This window comes from Scomber scombrus, chromosome 24, assembly GCF_963691925.1.
Source record: "Scomber scombrus chromosome 24, fScoSco1.1, whole genome shotgun sequence".
Classification (NCBI taxonomy): domain Eukaryota; kingdom Metazoa; phylum Chordata; class Actinopteri; order Scombriformes; family Scombridae; genus Scomber; species Scomber scombrus.
In genome coordinates, this window is record NC_084993.1 from 12,698,494 (window position 1) to 12,713,124 (window position 14,631).

The following is a 14,631-nucleotide window of genomic DNA, read 5'->3' on the forward strand; positions in this document are numbered from 1 at the left end:
ACATTTTAGTTCGAGAGACTGAAAAACGTCGCCACACACGACACAAAAAATAAGTCTTTTATTTTAAATCGATAACCGGAAGTATTGTTTTAACTCTGTCGGCTTGACACTGTTTCGCGAAAAGATGGAAAATCATCACCATCATCACTCTGTTATGATGAGATGTTTTTCAAGCTTCACGAACAATAACCTTACAAACTAGCTATGTCTGCGACCTGCATCTCACACGGACATATGACACTACTATATTCAACATGTAATGCTGTTACTGTTAGCTTTCTCTATAAAGTCATGAATGAGCATCAGTAGGCTGCAGCTAACACGGCTAACGGTAGCTAATGAAGTAGCATTGCCTACATTCCTGACATGTTTGGACTTTTATAAGGGGTTTAACTCTTTGAGGAGAAGCTGCTGTTAGACATTAGAGATATAATGTAGTTATATTTTCTTCACCACGGTTTTAACTGTGGTTTCTAACGTTTTTTACCACTGGGAAAGAGCAAAGTTAAACCTTAACTTTACCTCAACTTTCTCAGGTAGGTTTCAGCTTTGTTGACATTGCTTGCTCCTTTAATTACAGCTTAGTCATAAAAGATGAAATGACATATAACAGTGTAGCTTATGTGTAATAACAGTGAGTGTTCATATTACTCTTCTTTGGTTTGTTTTGTATCCATGACCTTTTGTACTACCACATTAAATAAGTAAAGCTGAACTCCATTGCTAGGCTGTATATATATAAGTAAAGGGGCAGTGCTAACAATGCCAAGCTAGTTCTTTTTCATGTTTTCTTATGTTTTTTCCCCTATACCTATATGACATTTACATTCCCAGTTTCTCCACATTTCTCCCCCTCAGCCCGTCCTCCACCATGTGGGTGTGTGTCGCTGTTCTCCTGCTGTGGACGAGGTCAGGAGGATGCACGGACAAGGCCAACACGTCAGACCTCGTAGAATACACTGCGGCCGACTTCTATGACAAATTGCACTCCGCCAAAATGATGTTTATCTATTTTGAGCATCAAGGTAGGACTGCTCTATTACTGTCAAGTGCAAGTAAACAACTCAATCTCCTCGGTGTGCAACACATTTGTCAGAGCTGTCACACACTTCACAAATTGTCCTTCCCAGCAGAGGATGTCAGAAGCATTTAGCTACTAAGGCACAATGCTTGATGAGGTGAAAAAAACGGCCGATTTTGATGGACTTGCATTTAAATTGGCCACACTCAAAGTTAAAATATTGCTGTTGTGTCAGCATTAATCCAGACACTTGTCAAGGTGCAGCACAGCAGATATGGAATTCATAGATTTGGATCCACATCATGAGAATTTAAAGCCTTTTAAAGGAGTATTCCTCGTATTTACACACAAATGTTGGAGTGTTTCTCATAGGGAGGACTGCCAAGTGTGTGAAAATAGTTATTTAATGTCTTCATGACTGTAAATGAGCTGAAATTTAGAACATAAAGTCCTTGTTACAAACTAGAGGTCTGACGTTCAAAAGGTGTGGGTGTTAATTAATCGAGGAGGGCCCGAGTGCATCTATAGACTGCTCACCAACAATCTTCACTCTGTGAGAAATGTGTCTAATTAAGTCTTCATCGCAATCTGTGTCAGAATGCTGCATATCAGTCACGAGGTATGTCATATGATACGGTGAATGCCTCATACATCACAGTGCTGCCACATACATTTAAAAAGTAGCAGATACATGTTAACGACTATATGCACCGCTCTGTTTTTGCTGCATGTGATTCCCCGTCTTTCTCTCCCCTCTCTTCTAATAAAGGTGTAAAATGCCCCATTAATATATTAATAAAGTAGACTTAATTGAGTGTGGACCTGGTTATGGCCACAAGAGGGCAAGAGTTGAAATATAGGGGAAAAAGCAACATGAAATGCAGATTTTATGGTAAATATGTTCTATAGAAGCAGCTTTACATTAGCTCTTTAATGTAGCCAAGCTGTTTAGTGTCATTTCATGTCGTATTCTGATTGGTTGGATTTTAATTCACCAAATATGAACTTTCTGCTGAGTCAGTTTAAAATCAACATCCAGATTATGACTCGTGTGAAAGCTGCAATATATCTGACTCTTTTAACCGTATATCTCTCTGCTCTCCTTTGTTCCCAGTCTCTCCAACCATCTCTCTCTTCTTGGTGGAGTTGGAGAAGTCTGCTGAGGTTCTGCGGGATTATGGGATACTGGTGGGCAAGGTAACTGTAGGACTTGAGCGACTCATATTTTATTCATTTCAACATTTGAGCGTAGTAAATCATGACAAATATTGAAAGTCTCTTGCTGTGTGTGGACTGGATTTATGGTTGGAGGATTATGTGATTTTTCAGCCTTCATGCTGAGAATAAATCCTTTGTTCTTTCTGTCTAGGTCAACTGCAATAAAGAGCTGCTTCCCTCATACTGTATGAATGAGAGAGTACTGCATACAGCTTTTCTCTTCAGGTAGGTTTATGCTATACTACACTTTCTAGTAAACACACAGTATTATTGTGCTATTGTGTTAGAATCTCTTTCGAACTCTTTACTGTCATTTTCTCTGTCAGGGGCGGGAAAGAGTTCTTGAGTTTTGACTTGGACACCGTGTTTGACGTCAACTCCATCGTCTCCGAAGTCCTTTTGTGAGTAAGCAACACTCCCTCACTTATCAGACAGTTTTAAATAAGTATAGTATATTGTGCTTTTCATAGGCATTAGTCACAAAATGCTTTACATAGGCAAGATAACACACACACACACACACACACACACACACACACACACACACACACACACACACACACTAAATATATGTTTCTATATATATATATGCATATATACACGTATTCATGTACAAAAATATATATCTACACATATAAATACACACATATACATATGTATACATAGAATAAATATAATGTAATATTTTAGCATTTCTTATTTATTTAACATCAGTCAGTTTTATATGTATTCTCATGCAGTACTTTGTGCTTTTCATACACTAATCAAAACTAAATGAAGCTGTCATCATAGTGTGTAATGAGGAAATGACTCATATTAACAGCAACTCTTTGCTCCTGTCCATCCCTCTCTGTCTCTGTGTGTCTCAGGGCAAAGATTGGACGACACAATGTGACAGAAGCACTTTAGTGGAATAAATAACCATAACGTAACCAGACACACAGTCAACAGATTACTCTTGTAATATGATTGTAGATAGTAAATAAGTGGCTATTATCCACCACAACCTCGACATATAAATCACATGATGACATGTAGTTTATGGTGTGGTTGTACTGCCTTTTCTTCATCTTCAGACAGCAGGAAATATGAGTGTAAATGCTCTCTCTCACAGTGGATGTGTGTTAATCCACAGCTGAAAATAGTCCCCCAAAAATGGACAGTTTCCTCCTGTTTGAGTATGCTTAGCTAAAAACTACAATGCCCAGCTGCTTAAGGGCATTACTCAGCATTTTTAAAAAGGAGAAACTATACATTCTAGTCTTTTCTTGGCATTTACTAACAATAGGAATAATATAAGATAACCCAAGACTTATCCTTTAACATGACAGGTGGATGAAAACGCACTTATTGTCTGTCCGTCTCTCTCTCTCCTCCAGTGCCATCCTACGCGATGAGGTCAAGTACGTCCATTCAGATGCAGACCTGCTGGCCATGGAGAAGACAGCCAGAGGGAAGAAGGATATTGTGCTGGGTTACGTCAGCAGTCTGGGGACACAAGGTGTGGGGAGCAGGGAGAGGGATGATGTAGAGAGGAAAAGATGAGAGGAAATAAAGTGTCTGAATCATTATAAATATCCGAGTCAGATTTATGATATTCGTCTTGGTCTCAGCACAGTAATGGATAAGAACTGGCAGGCAACTCCTGAAGGAAACTGATTCATTAATTGACTTCATTGACTCATCAAAGTAATGGTTTTGTTTCTGTTGATCGTATTACTTCAGAGCACAGATCGATGATGGAGACAGCTTACGTGTACGGATCCAAATACCAGTTCATCCTCATAACCGGAGGTCCTGTCTTAAAACACTTGGGGTATGTTTTTTTCTCTCATCCTCTTTCTTTTCTATTTATTTCCTTTTATTCATTGTGTGTCTCCCTCTCCATCTTCTCTTCCAGTGTGAATGAATCCTCTCCGTCGTCTCTGGTGTGGTTCCTCCACTGCCGGGCTCACACAGGGTTCATGACTCCAATGACTTCTGAGCGCTGCCCTTTGACCCGTATGAGGAAACCCCTCTCCACACTCAGCCTGCACTCCTTCCTGCAGCTCATGGAGGCTCCGCTTGTGGTAAAGTGGATGATCTTTCAGCATAGATTTATTAGTATTGGAAGATTTTTCTACAGCTGAAACAATTAGTGTGTGAATCACTTAGTTTTAGTTATTTATATAACCAATTAAATGTAATGTTTCAAGCAAAGATGCCAAACATGACTTAGTTCAGTTCCAGCTTCTAGAATGTGAGCAAAAACTGAATTTCTTCATTTTTCAGGAATTTCAAAACAAGTGGTTTGATTACATCATTACAACATACAACATTTTTCTCACTAGTTTGTCATGTTTTGAAGGCTGAATGATTAACCAATGAATCAAGACAAAGATCTGCAGAGGACTTGATGATGAATAACTTTTATTTGCAGAGGGTTTGTCCTTTACATTAGTTAATTTCAACGATTGTTTGGTCTATAAAATGAAAAGTGAAAAACAGCCACAATAATTCAACAGAGCCCACAATGACATCTTAAAATGTCTTGTTTAATTCAACCAACAGTCCAAAACTCAGTGATATTCAGTTTACCGGCACTAATGTCAAAGAATAGCAGCAAATCCTCATATTTTAGAAGCTGGAACAAGCAAATGTTTGTCATGTTTGATTAAAAAATAATTGAGATGAATAATAAATAAAATAGTCTTCAGTTGATTAATCAGCTGATCATTTCAGATGGAAAGAAGTTTATTTTTACTGTGAAAACACAATGAAAATCAGTTTGTGGCTCTTCAGAAAAAATAAATAAATGAATTAATCTAAAATTCATTTTGTCGTATGAAGAATTCAGTTAAAATGTTAAGTTAAAGGTGAAAATCATGTAAAATAATTAAATATGTTTCTGCATCCTCCACTACCAGTCTGAAGTATACGATGACCCTTCTGTAGTCCAGCCCCCCCAGTTCCCCTACCAGCAGACCCCCCAGGTCTTTCTATTCTCTCGTCCTGCTACCGAACACCTTGACCTGGACACGGCCACCACTCTGGCCTGGAGGCTTCGTGGCCTGGCCCTGCTGTTGCTCGTACACAGGTGCATACATCATCAGTATAGTAGTAGTTTTTCTGTGCAGTTGAACGTTTTGTATTGAACACATCACAACAATCTAAATTTACCTTTATCTCTCTCTCTCTCTCTCTCTCTCTCTGTGTGTGTGTGTGTGTTATCAGAGAGAGTCCTGCTGTGAAAACCCCTGACGAGTATAATGCTGCTTACAGGCTGCCTGAGATGGTATGATGATGACATTCATACAAACATAACTACTTTTTATTTTTACCCATGTATGTTTTACCTTTTCGTGTGTGTTCAATGTTAAACTTCCAGGGTTCAGAGGTGAAGTATTTGACCTTACATGATCTCGATGAGGTCATGGAGCTCTTTATTCATCAAGAGAAAGAGGCAGACGGGGAGGAGGAGGAAGAGGTAGAGGAGGAGGAAGATGAGGAGGAATATTCACATTTGGGTAAAGTGTTTCACGTTAAAAAAGATGATAGAAATCAAACTAGAAAAGGAGGATGAGATGTGTATATTTATGTGTTTCTGTGTTTGACTTCAGGCAGTTTAGACGATGAAATTGCAGATATCGTCTATGAAAACAGAGGACACCTGCCTGACATGGACTCAATCACCCAACTGACCGCTGAGGACTTCCACACTGCAGCAGCAGAAAGCAGCCTGACAGTGGTGCTCTTCTACCTCAAATGTAAGACAGTCTCCACACTGGGTGACATTAATGTGTTATCACTGCTTGAAATGTGCTCTTCCTTTATTTTTCAATTAATCACACTGTAAAAAAAAATCACTGTTCTGTTGAGCAAGGGTAAGCAAACTGGTATGAAATTTAAAGTGACATTAAATGTGGATGGTATTAAATGTAGTTTGTATTTTCTACCACCAGGGGATGCTGTTTCTATGGCTTTTCTCAGCTCCTTCGTTGACGTTGCAGAGAGACTTTCAGGTAAACAGGAGAACAAAATATGAACTGAACCCATGATGATGATGATGTGTTCATGAAAAATTTGAATTTTGCCTTTTGTGATGTAGGAGATGATTCATTATAATTATCTTGTTATTCATTCCTCGTAATTGTAACACAGTTGTAAGAATGTGTCATTTAGATATTAATGAAACACTTGATCTCTTCAGAGTCTGAAGTCGACGACGTTCAGATGTGCGCCGTCGACTGTGGCGAGTGGACCGACCTCTGCGCCGCTCAGACGGGCGGTTCCCTCCCGATCCCTTTCCAGCCAATCACAGCCTTCCCCAGCGTCCTGCTGCTCCGACCCCAGGAGTCAGCCCAGCATTACAGAGGAATGCTGGGTAGTGAGGCGTTGCATCGCTTCATCATGATGTGAGACGTTTGCTTGAGACTTGAATGTTTCTCTAGATTTGAATGTGTCTCAATTGTGAGTTAATTTAGAAGATATGACAATTCAGGAATTACAATATCTTATCAATATCCATCAAAAAAATGTTGGGGGCCCGCCCCGACAAAATTAGTACATAGCGGAAACCATGATGGGAAATGTAGTATCCAGTGATTTTGATCCATACCAGCATATAAAAGTCAGTATCTCTACATCTTCTGTTGCTGGATTACAATCATTCAAATGTTCAACCAGGCGATTACAAAGACTGCAGCCCTAAAACAAACAAAATACTTGATTGTCATCAGCATGCAAGCAAACTACCACCAAAGCGCACTGCATCTAATAATGTATGAAATACTGTGGTGCTACTGAAATCCCCAGATACGATAAAGAAAGTCAAGGAAAGCCAAAATTAACTTAAATGCACGGATGTTTGTCTTGGACATCATTGCAATCTGTACCAAGGACATAAAACTGGCTAAAGACATGTTTGTAAATAGGATTAAAAATGAGATTAAAGGAAGTATTCAATGAGAAGTGTGCCAACGAGGGCCGCCTTATCACTTCTTGTCCGTTTGACCTCATTATAGCCATAAATAATCTGGTATTTACACACTGCTACAAACAAACACACACAGGAAACACGCTGATATATTAGCTCAGCCACATGTAAACACACCCAAACATAAATAAATTGCTCAAAAGAAAGCAAACTGCCTTTTTGAATTTGGAGGAAATGCTGCTGCTGTTTGAAGAGAGCTTCAGAGTCTCCTTAAAAAGAATGACATCACAATGCTTCAACCTTTCTCTTCCACTACTCATATCTCTTATTATATATGATATGTCTATCTACTCACACGTGTATTTACGTGCACTTTGTCTATTCTTCATCCAGGAGTCGCCCGCCTTCTCCCGTACCACTGTCCACCTTAGAGGAAGTGACATCGTTCCTTCAAGAAGTGCCTTACCCTGAGCTGGCAGGCTATAATCCTGATAAAGTGCTGGGACTATTCAAAACACACACACATGCAGGTAATGTGCTACACTTGTATGTACATTGTATTCTCACTACCTTCTTTTATTGTTATTTATTGCATTAAACTGCTGCAGCACAGTTCACCCCTTACTGAGCCCACCCACAGCTGGAGAGCATCCACCATCACTGAAAGCCGCTTAGAAGGCAACGAAAAGCAGCCTGCACACAAGCAGAAGCCAAGCAAATGTTACACTTCATACAAATGTCATTATTGACGCTACTCAAATGTTTGCCTTAAGTGCTTCAAAATGACGAATTACGCAACTTTGCTCTTATCCTTACAATCAATTATAAGTGTTAGGATTTGGTCAATTTAAGAGGGCTCCAGAGGCCAGCAGTTACATATTTTTGGAAATACCCTGCACCAGATGTGCAACATGAAAGATTGACGACGTGATAGATGCAGCACGAGCACAATCGAATGCTCAGACACAAGTATTGCTATTGTTATGTAGCTGTAAGTGGAGCTACCTACATCATATCTCTCTCTTAATATATATAACATAACACTCTTCTGTTCACACCATGTGATTTGTTGGCTTATCATTCATCTCTTTTCCACTGGTAATAAAATCATATAGCATTGTAATGTTGATGTGTGTCTGTCCCGGCAGGTTCGCAGGTGTTTACCGAAGCAGCGAAGTCATTAAGAGGGGAGGTGCTGACTGGGTTGCTGACAGATGAGCTGGCAGAGAAATGGTAACAGCTCTATAAAGTCACTCATTCTTCTTTCAAGATTGTCTCTGACTATCACCTTCAAGTGCTCGCACGTCTTCAAGCCTCGAGAGAAAATGTGCACTTTATGAGTTGTCTGTGCTCTTTTAACTCTTAAAAGTCGTACTTGTAATTGAACTTAAAGACGGCATGAAATGGTAAAAGAGGTTTATGTTAGGGTAGAATTCTAGTCAGATATTGAAAAAAGCTTTTTATCATATAATGTATTATGTGTTTGATAAGTTAGATGCTTTTTTTCAGTGTGTTTGTGTGTGCATGTGTAAAGAGTTCATTTGCAAAAACAAACACAAGCCATTCTTAACATGAACAAATACCTACTTTATTGACACTCCCTGGAGCACACACATAAAAAACATGATTTAGGATCCTGATTTGTTTTTGTGCATGTGTTGTTTGCTTATGTGTGTGTGTGTGCGTGCGTGTGTGTGTGTGTGCATGTCGGTCGTGCAGGGCGGCAGAACACACCATGGACCTTCCTGCAGTTTTGGTGTTTCCATCTTGGAGAACACACTCTCATCCCTCCACGCTGCCTCTGTTCCCCTCCGCTGAAGAGCTGCTCTCACATATTAACACTGCGCTGCAGCATCCGCTGGTAAATCAAACCATGAGTGTGTCTGTGTGTGTGTATGTTTAAACATTTTGCGCACTTATCAGTAATAAACATAAATGTACCCAAAACTCTAAATCCCTAGGTTTCTTAACTCAGATTGTGAAAGTCAGGATGGAATTATTCACAGTATGTCACAGATAACACGCACCATATGTGGATTCACGTAGTTTAGACATTGTTTCCTCAATACATCCATGGTCATTGAGTTTACATTTGCTGATGTAAACAAATGCAACAGACTGATGTGAAAGCAGCTATCTGTATTCAAGATGTTTCTCAACAAGTTCAGCCCTCCCTCTAAGTGTTTATTGTGCTGCTTTCCACTTATGAATTTGGCTCCAGATGAGTTCAATGTCCAGGGTCAGGGGTCTGATTCCCAAATTCCTGTCTTTGTATTTTAAGGCACTTTGGATGAAAAATCCAACCAGTAACACATTCTCCCTCTTGGTGGCACTGTTGCCCTTATTTTATAAATCTTTACAAAGTTATTTATTGTACTTTGATTCTCTGTTGTATCTCCAGCCTGAGCTGACGGTGGAAAACCTTCCATCCTTCCTCACCCTGGGCAAAGCCCTCCTCCTCCTCTTTGTGGGAGAAGAGGAGGACGAGATCGGGCGGAGGCAGAACAAGGCGCTGGTGGAGGAGATGAGAGGAGCGGTAGAGTCGGGAGGAGAGAGAATGGAGCGATACCTGGCCTGCTGGATCCACCTGTACGTACATCAATCAATACCATCAATCATCCTTCAGTCAGCACTTGTTCATACGCTGCTATTTGATCTCAAACCTTATACAGCGTTTTTTCATTAAAATATTTGGACTCAGCCTGTTAGCTGGCGTTAGTCTATCTACTCCATTCATCTATCATGTACATAGCCAGAAACAATAGTCTGATCTTGATTTGATTAAATATTTACCTTATTTGATTTTCTTCTTATCTGTAGCTGAATTCATAAATATTTTAATATATATTGTGTGTATTTTAGTGGACGTACTCCAGCTGGTATGTCCGTCCTGGGGTCATACCTGGGCTCTATGCCCCCCCTCCCTGCTCTGGTCCTCACTCATTTGCCCTCCAGAGGTGAAATCTACCAGTACCCACCCAGCACCCCCATCGTGACTCCCTCCGTGCTGCAGTGGCTGCAGAGGGTCGAGGACGGGACTGAGTCATCAGCAGGTAAGGAGGAGAGGAGAGAAGAGAGTATCACTAAAAGAATAAAAGGTAATGTCCAATATCCTCATAAATATGCAGAGAATCTGACTGAGTACTAATATCATTTTAAATATAATATAATATTAATTATTTATCCAATCCATCTTTTATTTTAATAATGGAAAACGTCTATCTTAAGTTAACCAAGGACTAAAATCGCTTGTGAATTTAGTGTTTTTACAACAGTTTTTATGTATTAGTATTATAAAATAGCTCCATTTTCATGTGTAGGCATTATATGTATAGGCTATAGGTTATATATGCAAAAATATGTTGCAAAATGAATAAATAGCTTGAGTCTCATAATGAAATCTACCATTAATCCATTTACACTCGGTTGTATGTAAACACTCCCAAGCCACTCTTAGCTTAAAAATACACGTAATACAGTTACAGGAGTTGATAATCAGCCGTATCCAATCACATTGCTGCTGCATCTTTCATTCACATTATTGCTGCATAAATAAATGCCATGTTTTCTCCACGGAAACATGGAAATTATCTTCTCTTCCTCTCACTAATCCCCTTTTCATACTTCCTGTTGACATATGAGCCCTTGCATATCACCCAATCTTGGGAAAATACACTGTAGGAATATATCGTTTAAATATAATATATAATCTGAAATATAGCTCCATCTGTTATAAAATTAAATTACGCAAACATTCTGATGCTTGTTTGCATGCAAGTGTAAGTCTGTGCGTTATCTGAGGAACTGCATTTTCCATCTTTTCCCATTATGAGGTCTTGGTATTTATGGAAGGGATGTTCTCTTTTTCATCCCACACGAGGTCAGTTTAAAAATGGAAAGATATGTTCCCAAAAAGATTTTTTAAAATAAACTTGGAATGTGTGTCTCAGCCTGAACTCCAGCAGGAGGCTCATGACAGGTTCAGCGGTACAGCACAGATAGGAGTCATTTCCTACATTTCAAAAGTTGATTACATTTATTCCCGAATCCTGAAAGTTAACTGATAATTAGGTTTCCTTAAAAATCGTCTAACGAGATTTTGAGAGTGAACATCCTGCTTGGTTGAGTGGTTCAATGTCTCCCAGTTCAATTTAAACCTTTATTGCATATAACATTTTTTTTTTTTAAACTGCACCCGCCAGCAAATTCACACAGTAGTCACATTTAAAGAAAGCTTACAAACCTCAAACCAGAAGCCAGAGAGAAAGTATGCTTACTGACATCTTCCCGTATATTACTATAGGGCAAGTACATTATGATTCACATAGTGGTTTACTCATGCTGGTTTCTGATCTGACAAACTCCCAAGAGGGCCACAACAGATGCTCTATTGAGTCTTTCTCCCTATCAGTACACTTAACAGTGGGGTGAATGTCAAGAATGAAAACACCACTTCTTTCTGAGTCACTTCCCATCTTTGTTTACTGTAACCGTTCTCTAAATGAGTCAGTCGTTTCTCACCTCTTCTTCTTTTTTTAAATTAAGTAAGATCTTTTTTTTTTTTTTTTAATTTCTGTTCATTAGATACTGTTTATACATCCTGGTTGTCTGTACTCTATCTGCATTCTGAGCACTTTTGCTAAAGCCAGGCAATCAATAAGATGCAGCAACGAAAGCTCTGATTTACGGTATGTTACTATAATGAAATGACGTTCAAACTGCAGCAGTGATTCTCCAGTCTGCTCTTATCTCCCTCATACATGCAGCGATGGGATGCAGCTTATATTGGAGCTGGAGATACCAGATTTAACCCTCAGATCAAGATAGATCAAATGTGTACGTTTGCATATATAAAAATGTGTACTGTGGGTCACATTAGGACACATCTGGCTAAAATAAATGTGTATATAGTATTTAAGTTCTGGCTTTAATACAAACTGACTAAGAGTTCCAATCAAGTGTTTTTCAGATGTAGGACAAAGTAAAAGACACTAAGAGGATGCCATTAAAGGATCAGTACTAACTTGATTTCATTGACTTTATCCAGAGTAAATAAAAAAGAGTGAGGTGAGTTGTGTGTCTCATGAGTTTAAATGGATTAAGAATGGCAGTAAAGTATGGAGCAGGGCATCTGTTAAAAAGAGAGCAATGACTTCACTTTGGGAGGAAAAACATCAAATAAAAGGTCGGAATTACATCAAATTAATTTATAGTCTCAGAGAAAATTAACATTCTGATGTCTGCCTTATTTTCCAAATATATAAAGGTAATATCTCATCATTTTTACATTATGGTACAGCTGTTTTTGCCATTGGTGAAACAGTGACAGGGCGTTCGTCTGCTCTGCCTGTGAGGAATGTAAAAGGTATGTGCAAGAAGCTTCCAGCTAAGTAGCTACATGTGTAATGATAGTAAACATTTTTAAAAGGGGTCTTTAAATCAGAGTGCTGATTGTTGAGGTAACTTCAGACTGTTTGGGCCCATTAACCTTTGACCTTTGAACTCTGTCGATAGGTGAGGGACAAGATAAGACGCTGGTTTCGCTGTGACTTGTCTCAGTCATCCCGAAGTGAGAAACCAGAGACCTGCAGCCTTTAGAGAAGCAGAGCGACTTTAAGCCTCTTGTTTTTACATCCTGGGATTACGTTTCCATGGCAGCAGTTTCAAAACTCTTCTCAGTGTCTAGAAGTGAAGGCTGACTCAACTGTTTCTGCTCTCAAGTTACCAGTTACCCTCATTATGTGGCATTATTTAATATCACAGAAGTCGTTCATCAATATATTATATTGTAATCCTATACCTCGTGTGTGTGTGTGTGTGTGTGTGTGTGTGTGTGTGTGTGTGTGTGTGTGTGTGTGTGTCTCCGTAGGGATGTTGGGTGAGTATAGCTGGCCTCCCTCCGTCAAATACTACGACTTCCTGAAGATCATGGACAAGGAGGACCCTGGCTTCGCTCAGCAGCTGTCTCCTAAAGTGGAAGACGAAGAAGAAGAAGAAGAAGAGGAAGAAGAAGAGGCAGAGGCGAATGTGGAAGATGATGTGGTGGTAGAGGAGACTTCAGATTCCTCCTCCAGCTCCCCCACTCCTGATCCTCACCCTCACTCTGAGCTGTAACGTAAGACTGAAAGGAGCCACTGATTAAACGTTTGTCTATTCATTTTGGCCTTCAGTTATTTCTTTTTTTATATATATATATTTTAAATATACTCTTTATTTTTGTATTATGCTGTATTTATCACACTTCTGTTGAATTTGTAATTGAAATTCATGTATTGTTAGATTAGAAAAGATTTAGCAAAAACAGATTCATGATATTTTGTATTAATGCAAAGTTAAAGATGGCTCCATAAAGACTGTGAAGTTCAAAGTTCTTACACATTTTTATGCTGATAATTTTGTGTTGGTTGTATTTCTATGAATTCCTGTTTATGACGTGAGACACATTTTGTAGGTGTTTAAACAGAAGTTTTTACAGGAACTTTCATTTCTTGGTTTTATACTTGTGACTAATTCCCAGTCTGTGGTTTCACCTGGACAGCTGACAACAGCTCTGACAATGCCACAAATATTTTTTCCCCCCTTTCCTTTCAGTTAAGCTCAGCTGGTAAAGCAAATCTGAGTTAGGCAGAATAACACTGAGCTGATTGCAGTTAGTCAAACAATGTATTTGAAAAAGGGTTACGGACACATTCACGGCTTATGTTCCAAACTATGAAAACACTGTAATCACGAATAATACTTGATGAACAGTTTCTTCGAACTGTGTTGACACATTGTGCAGTGGTAGGTGCTTTATCTGCCAGCTATAAAACTCTTGACCTTAATAAGCGCTAGAGTGAGGTGAACAAACATTCTCTAGTGGTGGAACTTACTTTTTATTCCACCTAATTGACTTTGCTGGTTAATATTCTACATTATTCCACATAATATGGGCTTATAAAATGTAATGCAGTTATAGCATTACTGACACAAGTGTACATTATTTGTTCAAAACAGCTACAGCAATGAAATCCTACTTAAACATGCTTAGATAATACAACTTACACTCAATTTCAAGTAAGATTCTCGATGCAGGACTTGTCATTTTTCACTGTTGTATTGCTGCTTTTCCCCCAAAGTAAACTGTATATTTCTTTCATCGCTGACACTCCACAACCACTACAATATGTTTGCACACATGATGATTAAGGTCTTGATACAACACATAAAAGATAAAGTAAGCATCCTGAAGTGTATACTTGTACTACCTCTTGAATTGTGTGCGCTACACTTTTGGAAGTGTTAGTCTCATCTTTAGAATGAGCTACATGTCTCTAAAAGGTTCAAAGGTAATAAATGCAGCCTCACATGAAAATACAATCATTCTAAATCTGTGGATCAGTGTTTTTAATTAGTTAACTATGCTTTAAAATTGTTTATATGTGTGCACAGTTTCTTCTGCTCAACAGAGATTAACAGTTGATCTGTTTGGAATCGC

The 14,631-nt window shown here is 39.0% G+C and overlaps 1 protein-coding gene across 1 annotated transcript; it reads left to right on the forward strand.

The window, feature by feature from the left end:
• Window positions 1-401: 401 nt before the first annotated feature.
• Window positions 402-13,302, forward strand: txndc16 (thioredoxin domain containing 16). Its single transcript, XM_062414417.1, has 20 exons — window positions 402-536; window positions 859-1,025; window positions 2,136-2,218; window positions 2,391-2,464; window positions 2,566-2,640; window positions 3,619-3,740; window positions 3,965-4,055; window positions 4,140-4,308; window positions 5,146-5,315; window positions 5,453-5,513; window positions 5,607-5,745; window positions 5,839-5,985; window positions 6,181-6,240; window positions 6,429-6,633; window positions 7,548-7,684; window positions 8,303-8,387; window positions 8,874-9,015; window positions 9,556-9,743; window positions 10,017-10,207; window positions 13,024-13,302. Exons 2-20 carry the CDS (start codon window positions 872-874, stop codon window positions 13,266-13,268), a joined length of 2,538 nt encoding a protein of 845 aa, XP_062270401.1. The 5' UTR covers window positions 402-536; window positions 859-871; the 3' UTR covers window positions 13,269-13,302.
• The last annotated feature ends 1,329 nt before the right edge of the window (window positions 13,303-14,631 follow it).

Bases quoted from the DNA above. Each gene is read 5' to 3' on its own strand.
- txndc16 (XM_062414417.1), top strand. From the start codon at position 872: ATGTGGGTGTGTGTCGCTGTTCTCCTGCTGTGGACGAGGTCAGGAGGA. The intron at 5,986-6,180 runs GTAAGACAGTCT...TTCTACCACCAG, and splicing joins GGTGCTCTTCTACCTCAAAT to GGGATGCTGTTTCTATGGCT. The intron at 9,744-10,016 runs GTACGTACATCA...TGTGTATTTTAG, and splicing joins CTGGCCTGCTGGATCCACCT to TGGACGTACTCCAGCTGGTA.